We start from the raw sequence: 15,170 nt of genomic DNA on the forward strand, positions 1-15,170 counted from the left end.
TCCATTGAACCAGCAGGCATTATGATTTAGGAATGGGATGGAGTTTATCATAAAGCTCCAATATCATTCTGATGTACACATCAATGCAGTTATTGATCTCATGAAGCTCTCTTATACTGTGAGACCATTGGTCTATCCAATGCAGCACTGTCTATTCTGGGTCGCAGTGGCTCTTCCGGGCCTCAAGGTGAGATTATTAACATCACCTGGTTTTTGTTTATATGACCTGGTACAAGGCCTCTGTGTGTCTAGGCTGGGTAGACCAAAGGGAAGACTCCTTCCCAGAGATCCACTGGCCAAAGCCCTGCCCCTGGCCAGGCCAAGCCAATGGCAGATTGGTTGGCTGAGATGACAAGGCACCAAGAAGCAAACTCCTGCAGAGGCCCACAGGAAGGCATGTGTAATTTCTCTATTTTGTAATGTGCTTAATGTAATTTCTCCATTGTTTTATGTTTAAATGCTTATGCTTTGTTTCAGGGTCATTCCCCCCCCCACTCCGGCTCTGTTTTAGATTTCTCTTTGTCCCTTACATTCCTTCTGGAAGGAAGGCCCCACTCGCCTGGCTTTCCACAAACTATTTAAAACTGAATTATTCAAGAGGGCATTTCTATGCAGGCAATAGAGTCGCAGAGTACTAAATGATTCACAAAGTTACTTGCATAAATTATTAGGGACTGTGGTCTATACTACTGTGTTTAGTTTGCTGTAACTAGGATTCAACTATGTATTTTTTGCATCATTTAATGTGTCATGTAAAGACTTGTGCTGTGCTTCAGTTCTGCTTTTAGACTTCTGGTTGGTTCCACAACCCGTATCCTATTGTACTTATTGAATATCCTATCCTGTCAATTGTATCGACTCACTCTGCACAATTCGCCTTAAGTCCAAGAGAGAAAGGTAGACTATAAATAATGTAAATAAATAAACCAATAACATGAATAAATTAACCACTGCAGAAAACTTCACTAACTATGTAAAAACATAAAACAATCCCAGTTTGACATGGTTCCAAAAGGAATTAAGTTCGGCAACCTGTAAATCACTCAGAGGAAGGTGTTCCATAAGCACAAACATGTGTTTCTGTGCTGAAAGACCAGCAACACCCTAGGGCTAATCACAGCACCTTGCCCATTCCTCCCTCCCATCTGAACCTCCTTAGTTTAAAAGTATCTCTTTCTCTATTTACACAAGCAAGCCCATTTTTCCCACTGGGACTGCCTTGCCACTGCGAGAGCTAATGTTGAAGAAATCACTGAGGTACCTAACAATGCCTTTTGGTGGCTGAGTTAGCAAGCAGCTGTTCTCCATGAACAGTCTTTACAACACAGACCTGGAGAAACCACCATTTCACATGGTAAAGACTGAGTGCACCCTGATAGAAGAAGAAGAGTTGGTTTTTCATTTGCTGACTTTCTCTACCTTTTAAGAAGAATCAAAACTCCTTACAATCTCCTTCCCTTCCTCTCATTACAACAGACACCACCCAAGGTAGGTGGAGATGAGAGAGTTTAGAGAGAATTAGATTAGAGTTCACTGCTCTTTACTACTACACCATGCTGACAAGAAAAATACAGGACCTCATCTGGGCCCATGCTTCAGAACAATTCTGTTCTAAGGAAGGTAATGTCCTTTATTTTCTATAGCAATGAACTGGTATTAGCTTCTACCCCTCTCCCCAGTGCATCTGTCTCACAGCTTTCAGTCTTCTATGGGTGTTGACTGCTCATTGCTCTTCCAGGTTTCTTTGAAAATTCCCCGTGTTCAGTCAGGCTAGTCTAGTGGCTGTAATGTGGCACATTTACTTCAGGAAGACCTGAGCACAAATCTTACCCAGTCCTGAAGTTCAGAGGTGGCCTTGGACAAGTCATTTCCCTAAGTGGTCTCACAGGGTTGTTGTAAGGATCATTAACTGGGGGAAATCCACATTACGCTACTTTGAGCTTTATGGACAAAGGGTGGGACCGGAATGTCAGTAGAGGACAAAATGAAGACTTTTGAGTTTTAAACTGATCCTGTGCTGTTAAAGAACAAATCAGTCCATCTTTGAAGGCATTTCTATCATTGCAAATGACTTGGTTTCATTTATTTTGTCCTATGAATGGATGTTATCAAATCTGGTGTATAATTGGGCAGGAGTGGAAATCTCACCAACCTCTTTTTAATATCTGAGCTTTTAGAATAAGCTGTTCACGCATTCTCAGCTCTTTCCCCGTAATCACTATGTACTTTAACATATTTCCATTTGCTAAAACCTCATGTTGCTCAGTATTCTATGTCAGGGTCAGTTACAACATCTGATGGTGTAATGCACAGCTTCCCCACGCAGGCTGCCTGGTACTTTGACTTGAATATTGGGGTGGGTGAATAGTAGGACCCTTTTGTGGGAATCCTCATGACTGAGTATGCAGCTGGGGAGAGACTGTAGCTCTGTTGACAAGTATCAGTAAACACATGTACAATTTGTGGGCAGTGTATACTTGATCTTTCTTTATACGTGTGGACTTCTCTTGCTACAGTCAATCCATGTATAAGTTAAGGAGCCCAGAGTGGCCTGATCTCATCAGATCTCAGAAGCTAAGCAGGGTTGACCCTGGCTCGTATTTGGACCACCGAGAAATACCTGGGTCATGATGACACAGAGGCAGGCAGTGGCAAACCACATCTGAATGTCTCTTTCCTCAAAAATTTGCAGGGAATCAGCTAATTACAGGCCAGTCAGCCTAATGCCTGTCCCACACAAATTAATAGAAACCGTAATAAAAAAATAATTATTAAGCAAATAGAGAAAATAAGCCTGCTGAGGGGAGATCATCATGATTCACCAACATTATGGAGTTCTTTGTAAAAGTGAACAAGAATGTAGACGACGGTGACCCAGTAGCCATTATATACTTGGACTTTCAAAAGCCTTTTGACAAAGTCCCTCACCAAAGACTCCTGAGTCAACTTAGCAGTCATGGGATAAGAGGACAGGTTCTCTTATGGATTAAAAATGGGTTAAATTACAGGAATCAAAGAGTAGGAATCAATGGACAGTTTTCACAATTGTAGAAAGTAAGCATTGGAGACCCACAAGGATCAGTATTGGGGCCAGAACTATTCAATTTATGTCCTTGAAATGTTGAGACTGTGAGTTGCATGAGCTGTCATTATTCAGGGCTCAGTTCTGATTTGCCAGTCTCTACAAATTACATTTCTGAATGGTGATAGTGGACACATCTTGCCTTTACTATATGTGAGATGACAAAATAATTACATTTATTTAAAGGTGTACACAGTAAAATTGTTTAAAACACAGGGCCTGGAATACAGGGCCTGGAATACAGGCTACATATAAAAATCATTTATAAAATTCTTATGCACAGTTGATATACCAACAATGTAAATGACCAATGCTTGACCAGACACATTTCACTCTGAGTATCCCATCCAAATACTTGCTGGGGTCAAGACTGAGAGTGTGTGACTGGCCCAAAGTCACCCAGAAAGTTTCCATAGCAGAGTAGGGAATCAAACCTGGGTTTCCCGTGTCCTAGTCTGAAACCTTAACCACTACACCATGCAGCCTGTAAAGGTCCCCTGTGCAAGCACCGGGTCATTCCTGACCCGTGGGGTGACGTCACATCCCGACGTTTCCTAGGCAGACTATCTCTGCGGTCATCTTCCCTTTAGGCAGACTATCTCTGCAGTCATCTTCCCTTTACCCCCAGCAGCAAGCTGGGTACTCATTTTACCGACTTCGGAAGGATGGAAGGCTGAGTCAACCTTGAGCCAGCTACCTGAAACCCACTTCAGTCGGGATCGAACTCAGGTCGTGAGCAGAGCTTTTGACTGCAGTACTGCAGCTTAACATTCTGCGCCACGGGGCTGCCTTACAACAATGTAAATCCAGCACACCATTACATAACATCTGGTATCTCTATGGCAGTCTCTTCTGGTCCCCAATAATTGATGTCTGATACCTAATTTCAAGATCTTTCCAGAGGGAGGGACAGAAAGAACTTCGTGTGGAATCAGAAACTGAGTGATGGTAAAGGTGCCAGTGAATAAGAGCTGAATTTCTATCGAGTTGCATTAGATGAATTATAGCCTATGCATGCATACAAATCATCTCCTGATGTAGCAGTCAAGTGATGAATGTGCATATGTGAATCAGTCCGCAGCTGCACTGGAAAAGGTTATCAGCTTGTTTTGTTGGATCCTTCTTACCCAGTTCTACTCCTTACTACAGACCCCCATCCCACATGGCATCTGATCATTCAGGTCACATGATCCCCAGCACACCCTGCCCTGAATTTTACAAGCAGAAAAGTTGGTGGGATCCAACTCATTATGTGGGAATGAAAACCATGCCTGAGACTCACATGCCTTTTGTACCTCTGCAGATGGACAATGACCAGGTAAAGCACTGGGAGAACTATAGCACAGTGGATGAGTTCATTCTGCTGGGATACCAGGAATACTCCCTCCTCCTGTTTATTGCCTTTCTGGCCACCTACCTGACCATTCTACTGGGCAATGGTCTGATTGTGGTGGTGACAACTTTGGACCCTGCCTTACGTACCCCCATGTACTTCTTCCTGCAAAACCTGTCAGGGTTGGAGATGTGTTACACTTCAGTCACTCTTCCTAAGATGATGGTAAATCTGGTCTCTGGAGATCGTTCCATTTCCCTGCCAGCCTGTGCTATACAGATGTTCTTCATGCTCTTTCTTGGTGGAACAGAATGCTTCCTGCTGGCAGCCATGGCCTATGACCGCTATCTGGCCATTTGCCTGCCTCTTCGCTACATGGCAATCATGAGCCACAGGGTGCGTGTGGGGATGGTGGTCATCTCCTTTGCCATCAGCCTCCCTATGCAGTTGTTGCAAATTGGGCTCATCTTCTCCTTGCCTTTCTGTGGGTCCAATGAGGTTGATCACTTCTTCTGTGACATCCCACAAGTGCTCAAATTGGCATGCGCTGACCTGTATGCAAACGAAGTGGCTGTGTACACTGAGAACATTTTATTTGTGGTAGTCCCCTTTGTGCTCATTGTGGCCTCCTATGTACACATTGCCAGAGCAATACTGCGCATGCCATCAGGCACTGGCCGCCAAAAGACCTTTTCCACTTGCTCTTCCCACCTCACTGTAGTGTGTCTCTTCTATGGCTCGGCGATGCTGGTTTACTTGTGTCCACAGACCAGTGACTTTGTAAAGTTTGCCAAATTCCTTTCCTTGCTCTATACAGTTATCATTCCCCTTTGCAATCCCCTTATCTACACTCTGAGGAACAGGGAGGTAAAGGCTGCCTTTGGCAGACTGTTGGCCAAGAAATGGTCTTTGAAAGGGGGTACAGGGAGCAGCTGAGGCCGTCGAGCAATTTTCATCCATGTTTCAACTTGTTAAGTAACCCTCGCCCACCCCATAAATATTTTTTTAGCTTCTTGAGATCCCAGCACAATGCTGAGAATCATAAGTGCACATGGAAATGCTGACAAGAGCAATAAACGTCTCTACTTTGCAGGGTAGAATTTTTTTTCTGACTACCAGACCACTGTGATAAAGTGAATATCACAATAAAGCAAGTCACATGATTTTTTTGGTTTCCTGGTGCATATTAAAGTTATGTTTACATTATTATACTGTAGCCTTTTAAGTGTGCAATAGCTTTATGTCTAAAATAAAACATTGTACTGTAATAATAATGAAAACGTTTGAAATATTGTCAGAATTACAAAGTGAACACATGCTGTTGGAAAAATGGTGCCGATAGACTTGCTCAAAAACACAATATCTGCAAGGTGCAATAAAATGAGGTATGCCTGTATATTGTTGAAAGTTGATCACAGGCGAGCCTGTGAGTTTCCTTGCCTTGATGACTTGCTGCAAATTAACTGGACATGTGTCATACAATCCAAAATGATGGACTCCACCCCTTAGACTTTGGTGAAGCTGCAATAAGGTTTTGTGTGAGGATAAGGATAAGAAATGTTTCAATAAACTCCCAGAGAGCTCTGTAATGTTCTTACATGGCCAATTCTTGTATTCCTTCTTCTGTTCCCTTCCTCCAGAAATACAACGGATCCCACTGGGGGGATCCGGGTTTGCGGACCCGCGGGGGGGGAGAGGAGCAGAGGGAGCAGGGGGCAGGTCGCTCTTACCTGCTGCCGCGGCGAGCCAGGCGACGGCGCCGTTCCGGGGGGCAGGATGCAGCTGGGCAGGCTGCAGAGGCCCACAGGAAGGCCTGTGTAATTTCTCTATTTTGTAATGTGCTTAATGTAATTTCTCCATTGTTTTATGTTTAAATGCTTATGCTTTGTTTCAGGGTCTCCCCCCCCCCAGCTCTGTTTCACATTTCTCTTTGTCCCTTACATTCCTTCTGGAACGAACCTGTCTAAGGGGGTCAGGAAGCCCCTCACTCACCTGGCTTTCCACAAACTATTTAAAACTGAATTATTCAAGAGGGCATTTCTATGCAGGCAATAGAGTCGCAGAGTACTAAATGATTCACAAAGTTACTTGCATAAATTATTAGGGACTGTGGTCTATACTACTGTGTTTAGTTTGCTGTAACTAGGATTCAACTATGTATTTTTTGCATCATTTATTGTGTCATGTAAAGACTTGTGCTGTGCTTCAGTTCTGCTTTTAGACTTCTGGTTGGTTCCACAACCCATATCCTATTGTACTTATTGAATATCCTATCCTGTCAATTGTATCGACTCACTCTGCACAATTCGCCTTAAGTCCAAGAGAGAAAGGTAGACTATAAATAATGTAAATAAATAAACCAATAACATGAATAAATTAACCACTGCAGAAAACTTCACTAACTATGTAAAAACATAAAACAATCCCAGTTTGACATGGTTCCAAAAGGAATTAAGTTCGGCAACCTGTAAATCACTCAGAGGAAGGTGTTCCATAAGCACAAACATGTGTTTCTGTGCTGAAAGACCAGCAACACCCTAGGGCCCATTCCTCCCTCCCATCTGAACCTCCTTAGTTTAAAAGTATCTCTTTCTCTATTTACACAAGCAAGCCCATTTTTCCCACTGGGACTGCCTTGCCACTGCGAGAGCTAATGTTGAAGAAATCACTGAGGTACCTAACAATGCCTTTTGGTGGCTGAGTTAGCAAGCAGCTGTTCTCCATGAACAGTCTTTACAACACAGACCTGGAGAAACCACCATTTCACATGGTAAAGACTGAGTGCACCCTGATAGAAGAAGAAGAGTTGGTTTTTCATTTGCTGACTTTCTCTACCTTTTAAGAAGAATCAAAACTCCTTACAATCTCCTTCCCTTCCTCTCATTACAACAGACATCACCCAAGGTAGGTGGAGATGAGAGAGTTTAGAGAGAATTAGATTAGAGTTCACTGCTCTTTACTACTACACCATGCTGGCAAGAAAAATACAAGACCTCATCTGGGCCTGTGCTTCTGAACAATTCTGTTCTAAGGAAGGTAATGTCCTTTATTTTCTATAGCAATGAACTGGTATTAGCTTCTACCCCTCTCCCCAATGCATCTGTCTCACAGCTTTCAGTCTTCTATGGGTGTTGACTGCTCATTGCTCTTCCAGGTTTCTTTGAAAATTCCCCGTGTTCAGTCAGGCTAGTCTAGTGGCTGTAATGTGGCACATTTACTTCAGGAAGACCTGAGCACAAATCTTACCCAGTCCTGAAGTTCAGAGGTGGCCTTGGACAAGTCATTTCCCTAAGTGGTCTAACAGGGTTGTTGTAAGGATCATTAACTGGGGGAAATCCACATTACGCTACTTTGAGCTTCATGGACAAAGGGTGGGACCGGAATGTCAGTAGAGGACAAAATGAAGACTTTTGAGTTTTAAACTGATCCTGTGCTGTTAAAGAACAAATCAGTCCATCTTTGAAGGCATTCCTATCATTGCAAATGACTTGATTTCATTTCTTTTGTCCTATGAATGGATGTTATCAAATCTGGTGTATAATTGGGCAGGAGTGGAAATCTCACCAACCTCTTTTTAATATCTGAGCTTTTAGAATAAGCTGTTCACGCATTCTCAGCTCTTTCCCCGTAATCACTATGTACTAGAACATATTTCCATTTGCTAAAACCTCATGTTGCTCAGTATTCTATGTCAGGGTCAGTTACAACATCTGATGGTGTAATGCACAGCTTCCCCACGCAGGCTGCCTGGTACTTTGACTTGAATTTTGGGGTGGGTGAATAGTAGGACCCTTTTGTGGGAATCCTCATGACTGAGTGTGCAGCTGGGGAGAGACTGTAATTCTGTTGACAAATATCAGTAAACACATGTACAATTTGTGGGCAGTGTATACTTGATCTTTCTTTATACGTGTGGACTTCTCTTGCTACAGTCAATCCATGTATAAGTTAAGGAGCCCAGAGTGGCCTGATCTCATCAGATCTCAGAAGCTAAGCAGGGTTGACCCTGGCTCATATTTGAACCACCAAGAAATACCTGGGTCATGATGACACAGAGGCAGGCAGTGGCAAACCACATCTGAATGTCTCTTTCCTCAAAAATTTGCAGGGAATCAGCTAATTACAGGCCAGTCAGCCTAATGCCTGTCCCACACAAATTAATAGAAACCGTAAAAAATATATATATATATTAAGCAAATAGAGGAAATAAGCCTGCTGAGGGGAGATCATCATGATTTCACCAACATTTTGGAGTTCTTTGTGAAAGTGAACAAGAATGTAGACTACGGTGACCCAGTAGCCATTATACACTTGGACTTTCAAAAGCCTTTTGACAAGGTACCTCACCAAAGACTCCTGAGTCAACTTAGCAGTCATGGGATAAAAGGACAGGTTCTCTTATGGATTAAAATTGGTTAAATTACAGGAATGAAAGAGTAGGAATCAATGGACAGTTTTCACAATTGTCGAAAGTCAGCATTGGGGTCCCACAAGGATCAGTATTGGGGCCAGAACTATTCAATTTATGTCCTTGAAATGATGAGACTGTGAGTTGCATGAGCTGTCATTATTCAGGGCTCAGTTCTGATTTGCCAGTCTCTACAAATTACATTTCTGAATGGTGACAGTGAACACATCTTGCCTTTACTATATGTGAGATGACAAAATAATTACATTTATTTAAAGGTGTACACAGTAAAATTGTTTAAAACACAGGGCCTGGAATACAGGCTACATATAAAAATCAGTTATAAAATTCTTATGCACAGTTGATATACTAACAATGTAAATGACCAACGCTTGACCAGACACATTTCGCTCTGAGTATCCCATCCAAATACTTGCTGGGGTCAAGACTGAGAGTTTGTGACTGGCCCAAAGTCACCCAGAAAGTTTCCATGGCAGAGTGGGGAATCGAACCTGGGTTTCTCATATCCTAGTGTGAAACCTTAACCACTACACCATGCTGCCTTAAAAATGTAAAAGTCCCCTGTGCAAGCACTGGGTCATTCCTGACCCATGGGGTGACGTCACATCCTGACGTTTCCAAGGCAGACTTTGTTTGCGGGGTGGTTTGCCAGTGCCTTCCCCAGTCATCTTCCCTTTACCCCCAGCAAGCTGGGTACTCATTTTACCGACCTCAGAAGGATGGAAGGCTGAGTCAACCTTGAGCTGGCTACCTGAAACCGACTTCAGTCGGGATCAAACTCAGGCAGTGAGCAGGTCGTGAGCAGAGCTTTTGACTGCAGTACTGCAGCTTAACACTCTGCGCCACGGGGCTACCTTACAACAATGTAAATCCAGCACACCATTACATAACATCTGCTATCTCTATGGCAGTCTCTTCTAGTCCCCAATAATTGATGTCTGATACCTAATTTCAAGATTTTTCCAGAGGGAGGGACAGAAAGAGCTTCAGGTGGAATCAGAAACTGAGTGATGGTAAAGATGCCAGTGAATAAGAGCTGAATTTCTATCGAGCTGCATTAGATTAATTATAGCCTATGCATGCATGCAAATCATCTCCTGATGTAACATTCAAGTGATGAATGTTCATATGTGAATCAGTCCGCAGCTGCATTGGAAAAGGTTATCAGCTTGTTTTGTTTGATCCTTCTTACCCAGTTCAACTCCTTACTGCAGACCCCCATCCCACGTGGCACCTGTTCATTCAGGTCACATGATCCCCAGCACATCCTGCCCTGAATTTTACAAGCAGAAAAGTTGGTGGTATCCAACCCATTATCTGGGAGTGAAAACCATGCCTGAGACTCACATGCCTTTTGTACCTCTGCAGATGGACAATGACCAGGTGAAGCACTGGGAGAACTATAGCACAGTGGATGAGTTCATTCTGCTGGGATACCAGGAATACCCCCTCCTCCTGTTTATTGCCTTTCTGGCCACCTACCTGACCATTCTACTGGGCAATGGTCTGATTGTGGTGGTGACAACTTTGGACCCTGCCTTACGTACCCCCATGTACTTCTTCCTGCGAAACCTGTCAGGGTTGGAGATGTGTTACACTTCAGTCACTCTTCCTAAGATGATGGTAAATCTGGTCTCTGGAGATAATTCCATTTCCCTGCCAGCCTGTGCTACACAGATGTTCTTCATGCTCTTTCTTGGTGGAACAGAATGCTTCCTGCTGGCAGCCATGGCCTATGACCGCTATCTGGCCATTTGCCTGCCTCTTCGCTACATGGCAATCATGAGCCACAGGGTGCGTGTGGGGATGGTGGTCATCTCCTTTGCCATCAGCCTCCCTATGCAGTTGTTGCAAATTGGGCTCATCTTCTCCTTGCCTTTCTGTGGACCCAATGAGGTTGATCACTTCTTCTGTGACATCCCACAAGTGCTCAAATTGGCATGCGCTGACCTGTATGCAAACGAAGTGGCTGTGTACACTGAGAACATTTTATTTGTGGTAGTCCCTTTTGTGCTCATTGTGGCCTCCTATGTACACATTGCCAGAGCAATACTGCGCATGCCATCAGGCACTGGCCGCCAAAAGACCTTTTCCACTTGCTCTTCCCACCTCACTGTAGTGTGTCTCTTCTATGGCTCGGGGATGCTGGTTTACTTGTGTCCACAGACCAGTGACTTTGTAAAGTTTTCCAAATTCCTTTCCTTGCTCTATACAGTTATCATTCCCCTTTGCAATCCCCTTATCTACACTCTGAGGAACAGGGAGGTAAAGGCTGCCTTTAGCAGACTGTTGGCCAAGAAACGGTCTTTGAAAGGGGGTACAGGGAGCAGCTGAGGCCGTCGAGCAATTTTCATCCATGTTTCAACTTGTTAAATAACCCTCGCCCACCCCATAAATATTTTTTTAGCTTTTTGAGATCCCAGCACAATGCTGAGAATCACAAGTGCACATGGAAATGCTGACAAGCGCAATAAACGTCTCTACTATGCAGGGTAGAATTTTTTTTCTGAATACCAGACCACTGTGATAAAGTGAATATCACAATAAAGCAAGTCACATGATTTTTTTTGGTTTCCTGGTGCATATTAAAGTTATGTTTACATTATACTGTAGCCTTTTAAGTGTGCAATAGCATTATTTCTAAAATAAAACATTGTACTGTAATAATAATGAAAAAGTTTGAAATGTCAGAATTACGAAGTGAGCACATGCTGTTGGAAAAATGGTGCCGATAGACTTGCTCAAAAACACAATATCTGCTAGGTGCAATAAAATGAGGTATGCCTGTATATTGCTGAAAGTTGATCACAGGCGAGCCTGTGAGTTTCTTGCCTTGATTACTTGCTGCAAATTAACTGGACATGTGTCATACAATCCAAAATGATGGACTCCACCCCTTAGACTTTGGTGAGGCTGCGATAAGGTTTTGTGTGAGGATAAGGATAAGAAATGTTTCAATAAACTCCCAGAAAGCTTTGTAACATTCTTACATGGCCGATTCTTGTATTCTTTCTTCTGTTCCCTTCCTCCAGAAATATTATTTTTAGTTGCTGACCCAAGGCTATATGGGGGGGGGGGGGCAAGAGTTTATAGCAAAATAAGATTCTTGTTTAAAGAAGATTTTATTTTTGGAAGAAAATGTTATATTTGGACATAATGGCCACAACGAAGTTGGCAACAGCAATTAATCTTTCTGGCTTAGCATGAGTGCTGGATACAAGGCGAAGTCCGACCCCAATGCGATCAGTAGAGCCTCACTCCCCCAGCGAGCCAGCTGGGGGTAACAGGGATGGCGGACCCAGGAACTCACCTGGGCTTCAGTCACTTAGTGATCACCCACCACTTGTGAGAGGCTGACCAAATGCCACCCTGATCCGGGCATGATCCCGAGCAGCCTCTCCACAAAATCTCTTAATGAGATCCCCCACGGGAGGGGAATGGGGCACACAGGCCACTTCCCCTCAAATTAAATCCAGCCTCATGCGCCACCGCCATAGTTGTGACATAAGCATAACAATTAACAAACATCAACAAGGGAGGGAGGGTTGGGACAAAGCCGGGGATGACTGAGCCCAGTTGTGCCTGAGCCCCAATTTTATGCTGGGCGGATGGACTGAAGTGAAGACTTCACTTCTCCGCCCACCCTGCTGACTCCCAGCAGCCCCTGCCCCCTATCCCCCTGATAGGTTCAATTTGAACCTGTCTCAGGAGCCAATTGGCCGGGGCTGCAGGGAATACATATGGCTGGGATGGGAGCCTGCTCAACCATCCCGCCGCACAGCCTCTCCAGCCAGCGACCGCCTACCCGCCTGCCTTCGCCCCGCTCCCCCCCCCCCACCCGGGCAGCAACATGGACTCCCAGTAAGTCAGGAATCCTTTTTTTATTTATAATTTATTATTTAGTTATTTAATTATTCTACTAATGCAACTACTAGGAGCTCTGTGGCGCAGAGTGGTAAACGGCACTATTGCAGTCAAAAGCTTTGCTCGTGACCTGAGTTCAATCCCAACAGAAGTTGGTGTCAGGTATCCGGCTCAAGGTTGACTCAGCCTTCCATCCTTCCGAGGTCGGTCAGATGAGTACCCAGCTTATTGGGGGTAAAGGGAAGATGACTGGGGAAGGCACTGGCAAACCACCCCATAAAAAAAGTCTGCCTAGAAAATGTTGGGATGTGACATCACCCCATGGGTCAAGAATGACCCGGTGCTTGCACAGGGGACCTTTACCTTAATACTAATATTAATGCAACTGGTCTCCAGCCAATTGGGATCAGTTCACCTGGAGAAAATGGCCGCTTTGGCAATTGGACTCTATGGCATTGAAGCCCCTCCCCTCCCCAAAAACCTCCCACCAGGGACCACACATTGCTATTAGATAGATAATTGCCTCTGATAAGCCTAATTCTTCCAGAACTTAATTTAGGAGCCTCAGAATTGGTCACTGGCTTCAAAATGATGGGAGCTGCTGTGCACAAAGAAAATCAGAACATCTTGGCCCAGGTAACTTCCAGACCTCCCCTCCCCCCAATCATATATTCTACTTAAACATATTCCAGAATGTAAGGATTCTACTACATAACCATCACACACATGAAAAATTCTGCTTCTTCCAGTAACAATACCAAATGGCATTTGTCCCTGTATTTTAAAGATCTTTCAGGGTGACAGTTGCCATTGAATTACAATCTTAAGACAGTTTTCTCTGACGTTTAAATTAATTTAAATTGATTGTGAATAATCAAGGTATTCCTATTATACCCTTACAACACCCCATAAGGTAAACAAACTTAGGACCAAAAGCACAGCAAAGGATACAACTTCTATCCATGAAAATATTCCATGGCCACCCCAGTATGTCTTAATTTTCTTAATATATTTAATGGCTCATTGGAGTGTAGCTTTAATACAACACTCCATCCATAGCCAACCATGTGCTATTTTGTTCCTATATTTTTCCAAGGGGAAAATTTTTTTTGATGGGATTTCAGGGGGATAAAGTTTTAGTAACTTTGCAGAGGCCAACCCACCAGGACATGATTATCTTCACCATCATTTGCAAAAATTAATGTTTTCCTTTTATTTCCCAATAGATTTTCGCAAGCTATTAATTAGACCAATAACAACCATGCTTGAAAGAGGCTATAAAAACCCAATATAATGGTCAGCACAAAGTAGGGATAGGCAGAGCGTTTCCATTTCCTCACACTATTTTCCCCCATAATTTTAAATAAAAATTACATAGCGTTAATAACTGATGTGGCAACCGTCTTGCTTGTGGGCTTCCTGGAGGCACCTGGTTGGCCACTGTGTGAACAGACTGCTGGACTTGATGAGCCTTGGTCTGATCCAGCAGGGCTTTTCTTATGTTCTAATTCTGCACCGAGTGTCTTCTCTCTTCTAAGATTAAGCTGCTTAGACTTCATCATGAGAGCAATAGTGTCAAATAAAGTAGGAAATATTTAACCCACAACTAAATATGCATACAGCACTCTTCTAATTGGCCATAAACTTATGTCCTCAGCAGCTGCTAGTCTTTTTTCTAATCAATCCTTTTTTTAAAGTCCAAGAATTTTTCTTTGTATGTCAGGCAAACCTTGTAGACCCTTCTACAAGCATGGTTGTGTTTTAAAAGGGACCTACGCAGGGACTCAAAACAACAGTCCACTAATCCTCAGATGAGGAAGTAAACATGTAGGAGGGAATATGGTTTCCAGTGGTTCTAAGGGACAAGGCAAAACAAGAATCGCATGGAGCCAGTCTATTTTTTCTGCAGCAGACTCGTGGGGCTACCACTGTGCCATTATTTTCACGAGGGATAAGAGATAACAAAAAAAAAAAAACATTGTTAACTATAAACAGGGGTGCAGAGAGATACTCTTATAAGTAATAAACCAACAGCAGAATCAACTGCCATTCAAAGAAGGCTGTAAAAATGATACTTCCCAGATAAACCTGTGTAAGGAATAATGAAGATGTGCACTTTAAGGGCTAGTTTCATTAACTGGATGATGCTAATAGTGGTGTTGTTGCTTGTAGTGCAGTTTCATACCGTATGCAAGAAACTGTCTATTAATTGTATTGTCTAGAATGACCCCCTTCCTATTTCTCATGGATTTTATCAAGCCGGTGACCATATCATTGGTGAGATGGTCAGTTACATCTTCTTGCTTCAAGACACTCCCACGTTCGAGGAACACCCCACGCTGAAGTTGACTGATAAAGCACCTCTGTAAGGAATTTTCTTCATTCGGGTAACATGTTCAGATCGTAATAATAGAGAACCAATCTTAAAGCAACAGAGCACTCCAGAAACATTTGGTTGACTT

At 43.3% G+C, this 15,170-nt stretch overlaps 2 protein-coding genes across 2 annotated transcripts; both read left to right on the forward strand.

The window, feature by feature from the left end:
* The first annotated feature begins 4,385 nt into the window (after positions 1-4,385).
* Positions 4,386-5,351, forward strand: LOC130490557 (olfactory receptor 10AG1-like). The gene has a single exon (XM_056864379.1). The coding sequence runs from the start codon at positions 4,386-4,388 to the stop codon at positions 5,349-5,351; it is 966 nt and encodes a 321-aa protein (XP_056720357.1).
* A 4,825-nt stretch (positions 5,352-10,176) lies between these two features.
* Positions 10,177-11,178, forward strand: LOC130490558 (olfactory receptor 10AG1-like). The gene has a single exon (XM_056864380.1). It carries the CDS (start codon positions 10,177-10,179, stop codon positions 11,176-11,178), a length of 1,002 nt encoding a protein of 333 aa, XP_056720358.1.
* The last annotated feature ends 3,992 nt before the right edge of the window (positions 11,179-15,170 follow it).

The sequence above is a fragment of the Euleptes europaea genome, chromosome 18 (assembly GCF_029931775.1).
Source record: "Euleptes europaea isolate rEulEur1 chromosome 18, rEulEur1.hap1, whole genome shotgun sequence".
NCBI classification, from domain to species: Eukaryota; Metazoa; Chordata; class Lepidosauria; order Squamata; family Sphaerodactylidae; genus Euleptes; species Euleptes europaea.

What these genes read in the sequence shown, in the direction of transcription:
- LOC130490557 (XM_056864379.1), top strand. Translation starts at nt 4,386, where the DNA reads ATGGACAATGACCAGGTAAAGCACTGGGAGAACTATAGCACAGTGGAT.
- LOC130490558 (XM_056864380.1), top strand. Translation starts at nt 10,177, where the DNA reads ATGCCTGAGACTCACATGCCTTTTGTACCTCTGCAGATGGACAATGAC.